Genomic DNA, 18,724 nt, shown 5'->3' with positions numbered 1-18,724 from the left:
TGTGTGTGTGAGCATGTGTGTGTCTGTGTGTGTGAGCATGTGTGTGTCTGTGTGTGTCTGTGTGTGTGAGCGTGTGCGAGTGTGTGATGTGTGTGTGTGTATGTATGATGTGTGTGTGTGTGTGAGCATGTGTGTGTCTGTGTGTGTGAGCGTGTGCGAGTGTGTGATGTGTGTGTGTGAGTGTATATGCATGTGATATATCTATTTGGGTGGTGTATGTGTGGTGTGTATGATGTATGCACACGCATGTGGGGGCACACGTGTGCTGTAGCATGCATGTTGTGGTCAAAGGACAACTTTCTTTCCTGCCATGTATCTGTGGACCCCAGGACTTGAACTCAGGTCTCCAGGCTTGTGCAGCAGCAACCTTGTACACCTGAGCCATCTCAGTGGCCCCGAGTGTTGTGATTCCTGTACCCAGAGGCTTAGGAGGCCTCATTTGATCTCATCGGTGCACTTGTCCTCCAGAGTCTGTGAGCACAAGCAGGAGACTTAGGGACTTAGGGGTGTGAGGGGCTGTGTCGGTTGGCACGCTGCCTCAGTCTGTGTCTGCTGTGGTTTGGAGCTCCCTGTAGCCCAGGCTGACCTCAAGCTCTGGGCGATCCCTTCTCCCTGGCCTTCCTGGGATTGCTGGTATGTGTCAGCACACCTGGGAGGAAGCGGCTTTGACACAGAACACATGGGTGACTTGGCTTGTGCTCACACCATGGGAGCACGCTCCCAGGAGGCTGCGGTGTAGGAGGGGAAGTTTGTGCCTGGAATTAGAAACGTCGGTTTCAGGCTAGAGCGATGGCTCAGAGGTTATGAGCACTGGCTGCTCTTCCAAAGGTTCTGGGTTCAATTCCCAGCACCCACATGGTGGCTCACAGCCATCTATAGTGAGATCTGGTGCCCTCTTGTGGCACGCAGGTGTACATGCAGGTAGAGCACTCATACACATAAAATAAACAAATAGGAAAGAAAAGGTGGCTTCACGAGTCTCCTTAAGCAAACGGTCTGCTGTCTCAGACTCGGCGGCAGTAGATTCTCATGTCGCAGGCTCCATGTGCTGTACTCAAGACTGGAGCCGGGCTGCACGCTGAGCTCGGGGGCCGCCGGCCCAGGGACCGGAACTCAGTGCTGGCTCTTCCTGGCAGTTCTTTGATCGCCTGAAGCTCTTCGGAATGCCGGCAAAGCACCAGCCGGACTTCATCTACCTGCGGCACGTGCCGCTGCGGAAAGTGCACCTGTTCACGCTCATCCAGCTCACCTGCCTCGTCCTGCTGTGGGTCATCAAGGCGTCGCCGGCCGCCATCGTCTTCCCCATGATGGTAGGTTGGTTTGCTTCCTTCAGACAGGGTCTCTCTGTGTAGCCCTGGCTGTCCTGGACTCACCCTGTAGCCCAGCTGGCCGCGCACTCACAGACTCCTCCTGCCTCTGCCTCCCAAGCGCTGGGACCGCAGGCGCGCGGCCTGGCAGGTGAGTGGGGCAGTTTTAATTGTAAGTGCTGCTCTTTGAAGTTGCTAAAATGCGGATGGCGCAGAGCTTCTTGTGCTCACCCTTTTTAAGGGCGTCAGTGGGATTAGGGACGCTGGGGGCTGCCATCAGCATCTCACCAAGGACCTTCATCCTGCCCCACACGCCCTGCAAGGCTGTCACCGCCCAGTCCCGCTGTCTGTCCCTGTGGCTGCTGTTATTCCAGGGGCAGCGTGTGACACTGCTCTATCCCCTGTTGTCCATGTGGTCGTGCGTGTCCTTAACAGTGGGTTTTCTGTTCACTTATGTTAAATAAACGTCAGCTCCCGGGGACCTGGGGCCTTCGCTGATGCCCATTGTACCAGGCACACAGACACACAGGCACACACGTGCATAAACCATTTTTTTAAATGTACAAAAATTTAAAAATAAACAAAATAATGTGAAACGCCTTGGTGCCGGGTGCCCGTGGCTGCAGTGTGTGGCTGTCGTGGTGGTGGTCGCGTGTCCAGCCTTGCGTGGACCGTCCTAGGCTGCTGTGGAAACTGTCTCACTTTTCCTTCTGCGAGGGCACTCACCCGCTGCTGGGCTTCCTTCCTGCCAGGTCCTGGCCTTGGTCTTCGTCAGGAAAGTCATGGATCTCTGCTTCTCCAAGCGGGAGCTGAGCTGGCTGGACGACCTCATGCCCGAGAACAAGAAGAAGAAGCTGGATGACGCGGAGAAGGAGGCGAAGGAGGAGGAGGTAGCGTCTCGGCCACTCCAGCCTGGTGCTTGGGGCCTCAAGTGGGAGAGGGGGGGCGGGCGGGCTGGTGGGGGTCAGGCAGCATGCCGAGAACCCTGCAGGCCATGCTGAGGGGCCCAAGGTGTCTTCAGCTGAGGAAGGGGTGAGGGCGCTGGCCGAGTCTGCCCTTCGTGTTTGCAGTTGGTAGCTGGTCATCTTCCCGGCTCACACTGCAAAAGGGACGCTCGCGCTGCGACTCCCAGCTCCACTGGCTCCTTTTCTTCCAAACCATCTGATTTGTCAAGTGCATAAACCCATTGTTTCTGAAAATATTGGTTATGGCACCTAATTACAGATGGCACCGTGCAAACAGAGCTTGCACGGGACTTTCTGTCCTTCAGCACCCTCGGCACTTGGCATTTTGCCAGCTCCGCAGTGGTCCGTGGCCCGAAAGGATCTGCGGCGAGATGAAAACTCCAGGCAGGAAGTGAAGGAGCTGGGGTGTCCCGGTGCAGTTGCTGCCCCAAAGAACGTCCTTCCGGTTGTCTGTCTGCACTGACCAGTGTGTGTCAGCTGGTCACGGGCTAGAGTCCTCAGAGAGGAAGGAGCCTCAGCTGAGGAAACGCCTCCATGAGGTCCAGCTGTAAGGCATTTTCTTAGTGATCAGTGGGGGAGGACCAGCGGGGGTGGGTGGAGCCATCCCTAGGTTGGTGTCCTGGGCTCTGTAAGAAAGCAGGCTGAGCAAGCCATGGGGAGCAAGCCAGTCAGCAGCCCCCTCCATGGCCTCCGCCTCAGCTCCTGCCTCTGGGTCCCTGCCCTGTCACAGTTCCTGCCCTGGCTTCCTTTAATGATGGACTACAATGCGGAAGTGTGAGCCAGTAAACCCTTTCCTCCCAACTTGCTTTTTGGTCATGGTGTTTTGCTGCAGCAATAGAGACCCTTAAACAATATCTATCTATCTATCTATCTATCTATCTATCTATCTATCTATCTGTCTGCCTGTCATCCATCTATCTATCTATCTATCTGTCTGTCATCCATCTATCTATCTATCTATCTATCTATCTGCCTGTCATCCATCTATCTATCTATCTATCTATCTATCTATCTATCTATCTATCTGTCTGTCATCTATCTATCTATCTATCTATCTATCTGCCTGTCATCTATCTATCTATCTATCTATCTATCTATCTGCCTGTCATCCATCTATCTATCTATCTATCTATCTGTCTGTCATCTATCTATCTATCTATCTATCTATCTATCTATCTATCTGCCTGTCATCCATCTATCTATCTATCTATCTATCTATCTATCTATCTATCTATCTGCCTGTCATCCATCTATCTATCTATCTATCTATCTATCTATCTATCTATCTATCTATCTTTCTTCAGTCAGCTCTGCCTTGGAAGGGACCCTGTCACTCAGCAGAAACTGTCTTCTTTTCAACTCTATTTCAAAATGCATATAGTCTTGAATTTATTTAACAGTATAAGTTTTTTAACCTAAAATTTTTAAATACAAAAGCAGTGGGAAACAATTGTGTTCCCCCTGCCTGCACTGCCGCCATCCCTGGCTGAGACTTTTTTTTCACTTATCAAATTGACAACAAGATTTAAATTGGTAAGAACTAAACCTTCTAGCACTGTAGTTGGAACAGGCCACACACAGGCTGAGGTGCTGGTGAGTTGGCGGCATCGCGTTAGAGAACGCTGAGAGTCTTAGTGTACATGCCAGGGCTGGAGAGAGGCTCAGGGTCCAGGCGCAGGCTGCTCCTCCAGAGGACCCGGATGCGGGTGTGCTTCCAGCACCCACATGGCTGCGCATGAGGCAACCTCATGGTGTGTCTAGGTTCATGCAGCCCCCACCTCCGTGCGAGCGCTCGGGAAACTGAGGCAGGAGGTCACCTTGAACCCTGGGAATTCAACACCAGACTGTCTCAGATGGAAAACATGTTTATGCCCTTTGACCCTCAACTCTGACCTTTAAAACATGTCCTGAGCTTTCAAGCAATGCAGACAAAAATACCCCATTCCGGTGTCTGTGACATCAGGAGGCTGTGAGGCGGCCGGGCAGGGAAAGGCACTTCCTGCCAAGCCTCCGCAGTCCTGGGGACCCACGTGCTGGAGGAAAGAACCTACTCCAAGGGTCGTCCTCTGACTTCCACATGCACGAGGTCATGCTCCGAGCCTCCCACACAAATAAAAAATAGATAAAGGAGTAAATGTTTTAAATCAATACAATTATTAGCAAGAAAAAGAAATTATGATTGAATATCGTACAATAATTTAAAAATAAAAATCAAAGGAGTAGTTAACGATATGAACATGTTTATGAGACATTTATGTGTAGAATTGAATACAAAATGGAATCTATAGTAAAAATACCAATTTACTAAAAAATTGCACATAAGTTGTATAAACTGCTCACATGACCGCTCCATGGTATGGCTGACGGGAAGGTTTTTATTGTAGATGTGAGAGAGAACAGCCAGAGGCATCTGGAAGAGTCCAGGAGAGAGAGACACACACAGGGAGACAGAGAGACACACAGAGAAAGGAAGAGAGAGCATGAGCTAATAGGCGTGACAGAAAGCCATTTGTCCTCTGCCTTTTGGAAGTTTGGGTGATGGAGTCTCCTTTGGACATGACATCAAGTCAGAAGAGCAGAGTGAAACAGACTAGGAGTGGTGACCGGCTCTGTGTGTCTCAGATGTTTAGTGTATCATTTAGTGCTCACTTATTACTCATTTCCCAATGGCGTCATGCAGATGTCGCAGCTACACGTGTTGTGTATGTAATAAGCGGTGTGTGTGTGTGTGTGTGTGTGTGTGTGTGTGTATTCTGATTTTTCTTCAGCGCTATACGGTTTTTGTGTCTCTAATGATATTATCTTAATGAATACAAACTATCCTATAGTATTATATATTGAATTATTAAATTTTAAACTTTCTTCTTTTATTAAAATGTTCTTTTAGGTTTAATTATTTTTATTATACTTATAACATGCTTCTATGTAAGTTTTTTCCTCTGTAATTACTTCTTTAAGTGAATGGCATTTTAAAGGAGTCATTTATTTATTTGTTTATTTTATTAGTAAGATAAGATCTCACTATGTAGTCTAGGCTAGCCTCAACTTCCAATCTTTCTGTGTTGGCATTATTTTAAAGAAAATATTGTAAGTCAGGCGTGGTCTCACACGTAATCCCAGCTCTCAGGAGGCGGAGGCAGGTGGATCTCTGTGAGTTTGAGGCCAGCCTGGTCTACAAAGAGAGTCCAGGACAGCCAAGGCTACTCAGAGAAACCCTGCCTCAAAAATACAAAAAAAAAAAAAAAAAAAAAAAATTAATATGGAACATTTTAAGTACATGTAAAAATAAGAAAACTCGTTTCCTAATTTCCCTATTGTTGGTGTGCGTGTCTGAATGTGTGTGTGTGTGTGTGTCTGTCTGTCTGTCTGCGAATGGAGGCCAGAGGTTGACGCCTGAAGCTCACTGCTTGGCCTAGCTCAGCGTGCAGCAAGCTCCAGGGAGCCTGCTGCCTTTGCCTCCCGAGCCCGGGATCACAGGAATGCGCCATGCTTGGCTTTCCTCTGGATCCTGGTACTCCTACCTGAGCGCCTCACACTTGTGCCGCATGCAACCTTCCCGTGTAGTTGTTACTATTTTAACAGCCTGTTCATCTGAATCAGTATAACAAAAGGCCGCACCTCAGAATTGGCTGATTTCCTCTTGTAGTCCTTTTACTTTCTGAGAGGAAACTGGGTCTTTGGCCACAGGGCGTTTTTCTCGTCAGGTGGCCCTTGCTGTTTGTCGTCTTTGGCACTGCTGACGTGCTCTTCTGTCCTAGATCCCTGGTTCTCTCAGGCTTCCTCACACTAGGTTACCACTGTTTCAGGGCTGTTTTGCACTAATGTTGGTTGCCTCCCTCTTTGAGGAGTCAAACCTGTGGAAGGACCTGGGTGTGTGTTTGAGTGAGTGAGTATGAGTGAAAACCATACAGGTGTCTGTGGTGGTAGAAAATGGGCTGGGAGAGACTCAATTTACTTGGTCCAAGATATTATTGTGAGCTACAGGGCAGTAAAGAAACCACCAAAATGGCTTCTCTGTGGTTAAGGGAAAGTTCTGTTGTAGGTAAGAGAGCTGGGACATGCAGAGGCCTCTGAGAGGAAAAGGAGGCACCCTGGGCATAGCCAGGGCCATCTGCGAGGGAAGCGAGCAGGGCGGAAGCAGGGAAGCCTTGCTGTCACAGAGCGAGGCACCTGTGAATGGCAGCCGGGAGCAGCAACCTCAGGGATACCCACTGGCAGAGGTCCTCTCTGGCAGGCAGGCGCCCGTTTCGCCGGTTCCTGGGAGGGATGCTGGTGGCTCTGGGCTTTCAGCAGTCCTTGTTCAGTCCAGCTTGAGCTGAGCCAAGACCCGTTTCTGGACCCAGGCCTTCTGGAGTCTGGGGGCCAGAGCTTCCTTAGGAGTGGGCAATAATGATGTCCCCTTTCCTTCCAGGAGGCTGAGAAGATGCTGGACATCGCGGGTGATAAGTTCCCCCTAGAAAGCAGGAAGTTGCTTAGTAGCCCTGGGAAGAGCAGCAGCCTCAGGTAACACCCCCTAGTCCCAAAGAGCTCACTGCCAGGGTCACTGTGACCCTCTGCCCTGAGGGCCATCTGTTGGCCCTGCCCCGTGGGGACAGCTTTCCATTCCACTGTAGTGGACGCCTGTCTGTGCCCGGCTCTGTGAGGCCGGGAGCCAGTGTCCCCAGTGCCCTGTCCCATGTCTGAGTGTAGGGCAGGGTTTGCTTGTGCCCCCCCATCCTGACCCCCACGAGTGAGGGTCAGTACTACAAGGTCAGGAGGATCGTCCTACCTCTCAGCCCCGTGCTGTCCTTTTCCACTTTCGTAAGGTCAAGAGGGTATGATCTTTTCCAGGGTTTTCTTGGCCTGGTGGGCACGAGTGCTCACGAGTGCCCCCTCTGGGGGCGGGAGAGGCAGTGCACACCCCTGTGGGTTACAGCATTTTCAGTTCAGGGAGCTGAGGGGCTGCTGATCTGGAGGCCCAGACGAGCCTTGTGCTGGTGCCTTAGCTACTTTCTCTACCATGGAGCGCACATTCCTGAGTCCTTGTGTGTGGGCTCACGCCTGACCTCCATCAGGAAGCAGCACACGAAGGCTGGAAAGACCTAGAGGTGAGGAGGGCTAGAGAAAGCAGGAAGGCTGGCAGATGAGTCATGACGCTGGATGTGGCTCATATGTGCACAGATGAGGAAATCTCTGTGCTCCCTAAGAAGGAGTCTGTCACTGTTCGGGAAGCTTCGATGTCACTGGCAGAGAAGCAGGATCAGGGCTCCTTTCCCAGAGGATGCTGTCTTGTCTCTCCGTATTGCAGGAAAGCATCTGGCCCATAGATGGCTTCAGAGGTTTCCGAGGACCAATGACTGTGTTTGGGGTCTTGACTCTTTGCTGTGGTTTGACTTTTGGTGGGTGCTCGCTCAGCCCTGAGAACTTTTGGGTTTTACACCTTCAAAATGAGCATTGCCATCAATCTCCTTTGCTATGATTGTTAAGCAAAAGAGCATGGAAGTCTTTTGTAAACTATAAATGGAGGAGATTTGGTTGTGTAAGTGAGAGTGAACAAGAGTGCCTGCCTCACAGCAGCATCCTCGTAAGCTCTTGCCAAGCACTGGCCACCCACCTGGGCCAGCTTGCTCACAGGCCACCTCACCTCTCAGGCCAGGCCTGCCCTGGCTGCACACACAATGGCAGGCTCTGTCCTCAAGCTGCTCTCCATTCTGGTGAGAGGGGGTCGCAGCAACCAGGGCTGTGCCCTTCACTTATGTGTTTGGTATTCACTGCCTAAGCTTTGATTTCAGGTGTGACCCTTCTGAAATTAATATATCAGACGAAATGCCCAAAACCACGGTCTGGAAGGCTCTCAGTATAAATTCTGGAAATACAAAGGAAAAAAGGTAAAGAGAACTCTAACTTCCCATTTTTATTTACTACTGTCTTTTAAAAATGGCAATAATGTTGAAAGTAAAATGTCTGTTACTTTTGTAGGCTTGAATCTGTCTGGTAAATAACAGAACTGTTGCTAACCTTTCAGTGAGACAAATAAAAAGGAAAAGTTTCCAAGTATTTGCTCTGAGCTATCCCTGTGCCCGGCCCCAGGGGTGGGCTCTCATTACTTTGGGATATAAACTTGCCTTTTCTGTTTAATTCCTTTAATCCCACTTGGAGAACGTTTCTCACTTCAGAATCTGAAGGTTGTCTCTGGTTACGGCCGCCACACAGACTGGAGAGCTGCTAAACTCGTGGATCAGTATTGTTAACCCTGATAAATATGGTGTAGTATTGGCCCAGGCTTTAACCTACTTAGGTTCTGAAATGAGAATTTTGTTAAACAACAGTTTGAGATTTCCCTGTGTAATTTACTAATAGCGTAGATGAGCTTTGATCAGATTGTTAAAGAAAACCAGAGGCGTCTTTACCTGAATTCAGGAACCGTAGTGGATCAGTTGCTGGTTTTAGCCCAGACATCACTTACATCAGGTAAATGAAGGCAAAAATCAAGAAAACAAGCTGGCCAGACCCAGGAAAGCAGGTCCCGCTCCTATCTCCACACATAAGGTGGTGCCGCCACATCTGGCTTTCGGCTCAGTGGCAGGATGAGGCTCAGTGAGGCTGGTGCGGAGCAACCTCAGAGCTTGGTGGAGCCCCCGCCTCGGGTGTGCGGTGGCTTCCTCACCGCATGGGTCAAAATGATGTGTGCTGACCGCGCTGACCACGCTGCTGCTCTCAGGGAGAATGCAGGCAGCTGCGCAAGTGTGTAACACGTGTAGTTATTTTTAGCTGAGAACTAGTCTGCTTGTCAGTGAACTTCAGTGCAGCCAGCGGGCTGAGGCGGCGTCTCCAGAGCGTTGTGAGGGCAGGCGAGCCCTGCGCCCTGTGTCTCACTGTGACAATGTCGTGCAGCCTCTTCAACTGAGTCTCTGTGGGGTGGAAGATGTGGGCCGTGAGGTGCCTCAGAGAAGTTCTGGTTTTCAAGAGATGGTGACTGTCCGGGAAGAAGCCGGGCTCAGTCTGGACCTGTCTTGGTCATCTCAAAGCCATGCCGCACAGAAGCATCTGGTCACTCTCGCTGTGCATCTTGGAGGACGTCCGCTATCCACGTACCAGCAGCCAAGCCCAGCGGGCTCCCCACCGGACCTCTGCCTGTTGCTTCCTTTCTCCTTTCTCTTCAGAACTGCCACCATTAAGGAGCCAGCTTCCCATTTGTCAGACATTTTCTCTGATGCTCTCTGCTGGCCTGGTAAGCCATGGGGGTCCATTCTGTCACTGAGGATTCCATCATCATTCCCTCTTCCTGAACGATGGCGCAGGATGATGGCAGAGAAGCAGGAGAAGGGATGGCTCGGGGCCTGTTGTTAGCTGCAGGCTCCTGAGCTGCCTGGGCCTCGGCGCCATATTCTGCTTGGGAAGAGGATGGTGGACAGACCGACACACAGCACGTCTGCTACCCGAGCTCAGCCATCTGGGTGTCGCAGTGGCCGCCACAGCAGCTGCCAGGTGTCTCAGCCTGGTGCCATCCGTGTCTCTCTCGGAAGCAGTCAGCACCGCGTCCCGAGACCCTTGGAAGTGCAGGCTGTGTGCGGGAGCGAGAGTTCAGCTGATGGACGGAAAGGCCCAGGGCAAGCCAGCGACAGTGGAGGATGAGCGTCTTCTCCTGGGTTCCTTGGGAGCAGAGAAAGAGGAGCCTAAATGCTATGGAAAGGATTGGCTTAGCTGCCAGGAGAGACTACCAGGCGCGAAGCTTTGTGACCAGGCCTGCTGTGCAGCTCTCTGGCTGATTCAGCAACAGTTGTTCGAGGGGAGAAGTGGACCTGGGCTGCTGTTGCCGCCGCCCTGCTGCCATCTCACGGCTGGGCTGTTCCTCCACTCTGGACAGACCCAAGTGCTCACGGACATCTCTTTAGCTGCCTTAGTGAACACCTTCATCACCACCAGGGACCAAAACTGCCCTCGGCTGCGTGGCTTCCTCATCATGGGTTCCTTTCGCTTGACACGAGTTCTGGGGCTCTGATGTGAAGGCCACAGTGAGAAAGGGCCTGTAGGTGGTGGAGTGGGTTTGGCTGCTTAGTTTAAAAGTATGTGTGTGATTTTCTGCTCTGCTCCAGAACCGTCACCAAGGGCTCGGACCCCGGCTCTTAGCAGACCTCCGCTCCCTTTGTGCACAGAATGTGCCTGGCGAGCTGTCACGCCAGCTCCCCAGCTGGGACAGGTTGTGCCGAGACCACACACACCGAGTACTTTCTTTCCCCAGGTGAGGAAGCGCTGCGTCTTCTGTCGCCGTCGGCTTCCCTCAGTGTGAGCACCCCCGAGGCATCTGGGGTTGAAGGGACCTGCGCTGCAGGCCCCTCGCCCCCGACCCGTTAGCACCACGTTTTGATGCACAGATGATTTTCAAGATGTTGGACAATTGTACAGGACAGACACAAGCCCCCCAGAACGGGCGTCTGTTATGAGGCAGTGGTGGGCACCGCTGCTCGGTGCCCGTTGGGGGAACGCCACCCTGCCTTCAGAGCCTAAACTGAGCGTCTCTGAAACATGGGCGTTGCTCCTGGTTTGAGCTCTTCTCACGAGAGAGCTCCATCTCAGCAGCAGCTCTGGCCTGCTCTCAGGTAGCCATCTGGAGCAGGCATGTTTCTTAGAAATTAGTGGGCACCAAAGTCTCCAAGAACCAAGGCTCCAGGGCACAACACTGAGGATGGATCTAATCATCGAAGCCCCTTGCCCACCCTGGAGTGGTTTAGAGGCAGAGGGTTTTTGTTGTTCTTGTTTGTTTGTTTTGATAACTTCCGGCCCCTCCAGAATCCTTCTTGAACTTCATCCTTCTCATTGCTTTCATCCTCCGGGAATACACTCTTTTCTTGCCCCATCTTGTTCCTCCTGTACCTTCCTGCCACCTTTTGTGTAGAAGAATCAGTGACTGCTTCACCCCCGGCCTGGCCTCAGTACTCCTGAAAGGCGTGTAACAGCTGTCGTGCAAGGAAGCTGGTGACTCGTCGCTGAGAAAAATGGCTCTTCCCGAGTGCGCAGGGCCAGAGGGTGGAGGCCTGCCCGCCCCAGCTCTGAGCAGTGCAGCTGTGGGCTTCATGCCCACAGCGGCGGGAAGCGGAGAAGCAGTCGCCTCTTCTACGACAAGGGCAGCTTTCAGACATCTTGAGTGTTGCCGGTGTTGTCCTGACGTGCCAGGGACGTGCCAGGGATGTCAGCTGCTGATGTGAGCACAGTAGTGGGGGAGGGGGCTGCGCTCCAAGAACATGTTTGGTGGGTGAAGCCTCGGCTCTAAGGGAAAAGATGGAGGATTCCTAAGTGGCAGGGCCGCTTCCTAGTGTCTGTCAGGGAAGGCTTGTCTAGAGAAAGGCAGAGACCTACAGAGAGGTACTGTACAATTGCCAGATGTGTTTGGTTGCGTAACATACGTGTAACTTGGAAAGCTTTGTCAGGAGGCTTGGGGTTGTCCCACTCACAGCCCTTTCCTGAGTCTCCTCGATCCTGAAACCCTGCCTTCATGATGAGGGAAAGTGAACCATCATCTCTCCAAAGGACAATGTGAATAGTCGTGATTTCTCATGGTTGGTGGTGGAGCAAACTATTAAATTACTCACAAATGTTGGATAAAAATCTGGTGTCCACTAAGTCACCAGCCTGCCCCAAGGTTTGGGTTTCTTTCTGTCTTCGCTCTAGAGAGTCTGTGCTCTATGCTCATCCAAAAAAGGATAGCTGCTAATTCCCCTTATCATCCACCTGCTCAGCAATCCAGACGTCCTTGTTGGTCAGGGAAGCAGCAATTCCCCTTGTACCCTGTCTAGTGGTGGCAGCGTTGTGTTCTGAAGCTCAGGAGCTGGCTCGGTCCTGGCTCTCCTGGGTTTGTGGTCTCTTTAGTTTTTAATGAGCTTCGTGGACACTGTCTTCCTGCCACTTCACCGTCATCTCTGAAGATGGTTTGCAAAAGCAGCAGTACCTGCTCCTAGGACTTTTGATTTTACTTTAACTCACTTGTCTCCGTGTGTGCGTTTTGCCTGCCTGTGTGTCTTTGCACCGTGTGTCCCCAGCCCCTGAAGAGGTCAGGAGGGACTGGAGCCCCTGAACTGCAGCTGGGTGGCTGGGAGCCTCCGTGTGGGTGCCAGGACTTGAACTTCTTCACTGTTGAGCCGCCTCCCCAGCTCCCCGGGCCTTAAGCTGTGGGGTCGGCCAGTTTGTCCCCATTTCTCTCATACTCATCAGGTTTCCGGCAGACGCTCCCAGGCCCTGCGCTGTGTTCTCCGCTGTCCAACTTACTTTTGTTAGAAACCCTTGAGCCAGCCCTGGCTGGCTGGCTGAGGCCTCAGCCATGCTCCTGCCTGTCCTGCCTCAGCGTTTCCAGCACCTTTCCTGCCTCTGCTTCAGCTCTTCCCCTCACTGGTTAAGCTCCCCTCAGGAGAGAACCGTAACGACGCCCGCAGCTGATGTGAGTACCGAGGGTTCAGCTGCTCTGGTGCTCTCAGAAAAGGGGCCAGATGGCGATGTTCTGACGGGACAAGCTGAAGAGGAGCTAAGCATCCTTAAGCTCCCGTGTTCATCCGTATTGAGCTGCGTTCACTGCAAACAGGAAAACTCACCCAAAAGCCAAACAGAAGCCAATTTTCTGCTAGAGCTATAAGTGATTCTCCAACTCTCTTGCTCTGTGGGACAGGGTCTCACTGTGCAGATCAGGCTGGTCCTTGAGCTTGCAGCAGTTCTCCCGTCTTCCAAGTGCTGGGGTCCCAAGCAGGCACCCCCACCTGGCATTAATTATAGAGAATGGATGTCTGACTCAGTTACCTTTTTTTCTGACGTTACCATGTGTGTGTGTGGCCAGAAGGGAGGATAATTTTTACAAGCAAGGGAGGTGTGAAGTCACTTATCGCTGTGGTCGTGTGCAAGAGGAGTGGAGTCTTTCCAGTGGCGTTCAGGAGTGAGTCCTCTACCGGCAGACCTCCTTAGGAGGTCCTGTGCTCCATAGGAATAGAACAGCTTCTGGTCCTTCTGAAGAGAAGAGGAATAGCACCCCTCCCCCCCCCCCCCCCCCTATCTAACCCACTTTCAGCACGGAGCGGCTTTTCCCAGCTGGTGTTTCCTGAGAGAGAGAAAGAAGCCCCTCCCTCCCACCCGCAGCCCTTTCCAAAGCCCAGCAGCAGCAGCAGCAGCAGCGGGCGGCGGTCGGCTGGCCTGGGCATCCGTCAGCAGACTCACAGGCAGCTTCAACATGCAGGGTTTCACTTGTGAAACAGTGTTGGCACTGGACCTGCCAACCCGAATGTACAATTACTCCTTTTGTGGAAGAAGCCAAAATCGTTCCTGTGCCTGTCCACTCCTCCAAGAGGACAAGCCTCCCGTCTCTGGTCTCTGTCGATTGGTTAGAAGCAGCTGGTGGTCTTGCGTGGACAGCAGAGCAGACCTTCCCACGGAAGGGGCAGCTTGAGGGCTGGCGCTTTCCCTCATTTTCTATGTTCTTCTCTCTGGTAGGTCTCATGTAGAGACAGATATTTTTGTTTTAGAGATTCCAAAGTCTATATTTTTAGTGCAAGAAATGTATCCTGTCTACACTCCATGCCTAAATAGAAGTGGGAATAAAATGTGTCATTGTGATTGGCCCACAGCAGTGGATGGCAGAACCCAGGCCCTCTTCTGGTCTGTCTGTGACCCGGCAGGTAACTGTGGCAGTGTATCTCTTAGCCCTCTGCCTGCCCACACTTGTGTGCGCTTACCTCTTTGGGGACAAATAAAGTCTGTATAAACTGTCTGCTTCTGTGCTGTTTCTCCAGCCTGGGGTCAGACTGTGTGGAGAAGAGTCACCGAAACGGGCGAAACAAAGGGGGTGGGGTCTGCCAAGGACCCCTCGCAGAAGGCTTTGTCGCGCCCGGTACAGTCCTCCTGGTACAGTACAGAGCACAGTCCTCACAGCGGAGCCATGGGACAGGCCACAGGACAGGCCACAGGACAGGCCACAGGGCCCTTTTTCTTTCGGTCAGCAGGAAAGGGAAAAGGGACATTTTGACCACACCCCTGAGCTGTGGAGATCCTTTGCCAACACCTAAACACTCAGTGCCTCAAAGTACAGCTTTTAGAATCTGGCCCTTGAAAGTTGGTTCTGGGAGAGTGCAGGCACATGTGATTAACTCTCAAAGGCCACGATTCCAGGGTTAGGGACAAGGGGAAGGTGGAGGCAGTGAGTAAGGACAGCTAGTGAAAGGGTGAATGAGGGAATGTGGGGAGTGAGGCAAGATGTCTGACTGGATGATGATGAGAAAGGCTTCTCCAGGAGGCGCTGTGAGACCAGTGAGAGTCAGCCATGCTGGACCTGTGGTCCATAGGCTGGGGACGCACTAGCTCCCAGACCCCTTTCTGCCTTTTGGCTGTTCCTCCAACCTCTCAGCAGTGTATGCATGCCTCATCAGGGAGCTCCTGCCTTCCCGCCTTCCCTCTTCCCTTCCCGCCTTCCCTCCTTCCTTCCCTCCTTCCTTCCTGCCTTCCCTCCTGCCTTCCCTCCTTCCCTCTTCCCTTCCCGCCTTCCCTCCTTCCTTCCATCCTTCCTTCCTGCCTTCCCTCCTGCCTTCCCTCCTTCCCTCTTTCCTTCCTTCCTTCCTTCCTACCTTCCTTCCTTCCTTCCTTCCTTTCTTCCCTTCCTGCTTTTCCTTCCTTCCTTTCTTCTTTCCTTCCTTCCTTTCTTCCTTCCTTCCTTCCTTCCTTCCTTTCTTCTTTCCTTCTTTCCTTCCTTCCCTCCTTCCTTCCCTCTTTCCTTCCTTCCTTACCTCCCTCCTCCTTCCTTACTTCTTTCTCTCCCTCTTTCCTTTTAGCCTCACTGTTACAAGATGGCTCCCAAAACTCTGGAGGAGTTACTTTAGCCAAGACAGCTTTGACATGCAGCAGAGACAGCAACCTCCCCTCTTTCCTTCTCTCTTTCTCATCCTCTCTGTCTCTCATTTAAATAGTGGGGGAAATCCCAGAAGCAGCCCCATACCACAGTCAGAACTGGACCACACACCCATCTCTTCAGATGGAAAAGAAGGATGGGTGGACTTGTGTGGCTTGGCCCTGTTAGATTTTACCCTTTGGAACTAGAACTTGCTTCCCCTGTCATGCTGCTGCCCTAATCCCTGTCCAGAATCAGAGCTCTGTAGTAAAGCATGAGCTAGTGGGCCCAGTAGTCTGGACTGTGGAGCCTCCTGCAGAGCCGGAGCCACTGGAGAGAGCTGCAGGTCAGGTCTTCTCTGCCTGAGGAGATGGCCACCCCACCAGGCCCCACATGAAGCTTCACTCACACAGACAAGCCCTGGAGCGTGCACAGGCTGCCTCCCCTCTGCCGAGGCTCTGCGCCGGCTGCCAGGCGGCCCCTCCAGCTAGCCTGCCCCCGGTTCTAGAATGTTCCCTGCATTTGAGCTCTTGCCCAGGCTCTCCCAGCCTCGCCACCTCTACCTTCTCCCAGCTTCCACCCCCACAGCTCCCAGCCTCACTGTCTCTGCACTTCCAAAATGCTTCCCCAGCCCAATAGTGCCACCATCCTGGCTTGCTGTTCCTCAGTAGGCCGCAGTAGTACTGGGCCCTGACAGCTCATGGGTCAGGGAGAAAGGGGGGTGTGTGAAGCAGGAAAGAACATATCGGTGGGGCTGGAGAGATGCCTCAACATTAGGGGCGGAGGCTGCTCTTCCAGGAACCTCGTGGCAGCTCACAGCCACGCGTAGCCACAGACTCGGGGTCTGAAGTCCACCTCTGGCCTCCGCAGGCACCAGGCTCACCAGCGATGCACAGACATCCACACAGGTGAAACACCCACACACACAAAATAAAAAATTAACTTGAAAATCAAATGACTATGAAGGGCTGTGATGGTCAGTTTCCCTCAGGAGGCCAGAAGACAGAAGTGCTGTGTCGGGTCACCTTAGTCATGGCCAAAGGCTGTTCCCCCGCTTCCAGCTGGGAGACAAATGTACAGGTTCCACTCGGTCGGGTTTAATTGTAGGGTTACACAGGCACAGGTTTGCAAGGATGATGCTCTGCCCACTCGCCCGCCAAAAATGCCATGTGCACTGCCCTCATGGTCTAGTGTTTCTGATGGAGGGAGGTGCTGGCCCTCCCTGTTGGGGGCTGGGACTGGCTGCAGAGGCCCTGAGAGAGGTCTGCCTGAGTTCAAGTCCCAGCTCTGTTTCTACAACCCGTTGACCCAGCTGGGCCTGTTTCTGCACCTTTAAAATGAGAGAGACCATACTACTTTACAGTCAGTGGCAGAGGCGGGGGCAGGGCGGAGGGGAATCTCAGTGGCTTTTCAAGTGTGTTGATGTTGACGTGTGGTGTGGAGCAGTTTGGAGAGAGCAGAGACGGTGTGGTCTGGAGCAGACAGTTTGTAGAGAACCGTTTTGGGGTGCAGCAGCATGGAGGAGCCTGCCGGCTGTGTCTGCGGTTGATGGAGATTGGCATAGAGCCCAAAAGAACCACTTGACTCTAACTAGCGGGGAGAAGCAAAGGGGTCCAGGCCCCCTCTCCCCACTAACCTTTTCTCTCTCTTACTTAAGGTTGGGGGGTTGGTGGAAGGGAGGTAGAGGCCTAAACACCCCAAGCAGAGTTTTGTTTTAAAAAGACCACTACACAGATGTGCAAGCCTAGCTCCTTCCTGTGTTCCCCACCCCCTCTCAAGCTCAGTGTGTCTTCTCTTCTCCCATCTTCCTGCCCCACAGCATCGTAGTTGCATGCTGGATAGGCCCTGCCTGCCCCGGAGTGTGTCCCAGGCAGAAGGGGTTGAGGCCACCATAATTGGTTGCTAAGTGGTTTGTGTTACTCCAGGAAGAAGGAGAGCTTGCTCAGGCCTCTTGGGGTTCACGTGCTGTCCACCTTCGGGGTCTAGTTGTCTCGGGTCGCGTGGGGGTGGGGCACACTCATTCTCAGGTTTGCCCAACACTTTGCCTTCTCCTGACCTTTGGTACACAGATGGCACACCAGCGAGTAGGTTTCCCGTGAACCTGCAGGTTAGTGGCCATAGCCTATCATTACCAGAGCCCCCAAAGCCTGTCCCTCAGCTAAGAAACCATAATGGAAAAGACAGAAATGCCACATCTGATGGCCCGGTCACATTGCTTTTTCTGTAACACTGAGCTGTGAGATTGTAGCATTAGTTTGGGGGTATCTTAGTCACAGTTCTATTGCTATGGAGAGACACCAGGACCAAGGCAGCACTTATAAAGGAGAGCATTTAATTGCGGTTGGCTTACAGTTTCAGAAGATTAGTCCATTATCTGCATGGCAGGAAGCATCGTGGTGTGCAGGCAGACATGGTGCTGGAGATGGAGCGGTGGGTTCTACATATGTAGACACAGGCAGCAGGAAAAGAGAGACGCCGGGCCTGGCTTGGGCTTCTAAAACCTCAAAGCCCACTCCCAGTGACGCGCTTCCTCCAAGGCCATGCCTCCTAGTCCCTTTCAAGTAGCGCCACTCCTGATGACTGAGCATTCAGACACGATCCAGGGGGAGCCACCGTTCTTATTCCAGCCTCCCTGCCTGGCTCCAGCAGTCCTGTCGTGGTTGTCACCTGAGACTTCCTCTGTCCCACTGTGCAGCACTGGGCCACTTAACTGCTGCTCTGTGTTCGGCAGAGCCGTTCCCACCCAGTGTCTGCAACACATGCGGGTGCTGCAGGTGAAAAAGTGGTGCCACAAGGGTGCTCCATGCATCGCTCCATGCATCTCTCCATGCACAGCTCCATACACCGCTCCATGCATCACTCCATGCACAGCTCCATGCACAGCTCCATGCACCACTCCATGCACAGCTCCCTGCATCTCTCCATGCACAGCTTCATGCACCGCTCCATGCATCGCTCCATGCATCTCTCCATGCACAGCTCCATGCACCGCTCCATGCACGGCTCCATGCACAGCTCCATGCACCGCTCCATGCACGGCTCCATGCACAGCTCCATGCGTCGCTCCATGCATCACTCCCTGCATCTCTCCATGCACAGCTCCATCCACCGCTCCATGCACCGCTCCATGCGTCGCTTCATGCATAGCTCCATGCATTTCTGAGTACAGCACCGAGGCAGGAGCCTGTTGCTCTCAGCGTCCACTCTCTCTGACTACAGAAGACTCCTGTCCTGTCTTTTGTGGGCTTTTTGTTTGTTTGTTTCAATCTGACACAGGCCAGAGTTACCTGGAAAGAGAAATTTAAGTTGAAAAAATGCCTCCATCTGATTGCCTGAAGGGCATTTTCTTTCTTTTTAAATCCATTTTTTTATTTAAAAAATCTTTTCATAAAATATATTTTGATCATGCTTCCCCTTCTCCACCTCTCCCAGGTTCTTCACACTCCCTACACATCCAAACAAATAAACAAAAAATCCCAAGAAATACACACACACAAAAACCCTACAAAAACAACAACAACAAAAAATCAAAAGAAACTAAAGACCAATAAGAAGAAGAAGAAGAAGAAGAAGAAGAAGAAGAAGAAGAAGAAGAAGAAGAAGAAGAAGAAGAAGAA

General features: G+C 52.2%; 1 protein-coding gene across 2 annotated transcripts in view; it reads left to right on the top strand.

The window, feature by feature from the left end:
• Window positions 1–12,424, top strand: part of Slc4a8 (solute carrier family 4 member 8) — a 64,570-nt gene extending 52,146 nt beyond the window's left edge. The window contains exons 21-25 of one of the 2 annotated variants that reach the window (XM_055626857.1): window positions 1,137–1,310; window positions 2,060–2,197; window positions 6,684–6,775; window positions 8,044–8,139; window positions 9,146–12,424. In XM_055626857.1, the coding sequence (XP_055482832.1) occupies window positions 1,137–1,310; window positions 2,060–2,197; window positions 6,684–6,775; window positions 8,044–8,139; window positions 9,146–9,158 (513 nt within the window). In that variant the 3' untranslated portion in view covers window positions 9,159–12,424. The remainder of the gene's footprint in view (window positions 1–1,136; window positions 1,311–2,059; window positions 2,198–6,683; window positions 6,776–8,043; window positions 8,140–9,145) is intronic. The other variant, XM_055626856.1, reaches the window with a different exon arrangement.
• The last annotated feature ends 6,300 nt before the right edge of the window (window positions 12,425–18,724 follow it).

Source organism: Psammomys obesus, unplaced genomic scaffold (assembly GCF_907164565.1).
Source record: "Psammomys obesus unplaced genomic scaffold, mPsaObe1.curated_primary_1811, whole genome shotgun sequence".
NCBI lineage: Eukaryota > Metazoa > Chordata > Mammalia > Rodentia > Muridae > Psammomys > Psammomys obesus.
This window is presented reverse-complemented; position numbering and strand designations above follow the sequence as displayed.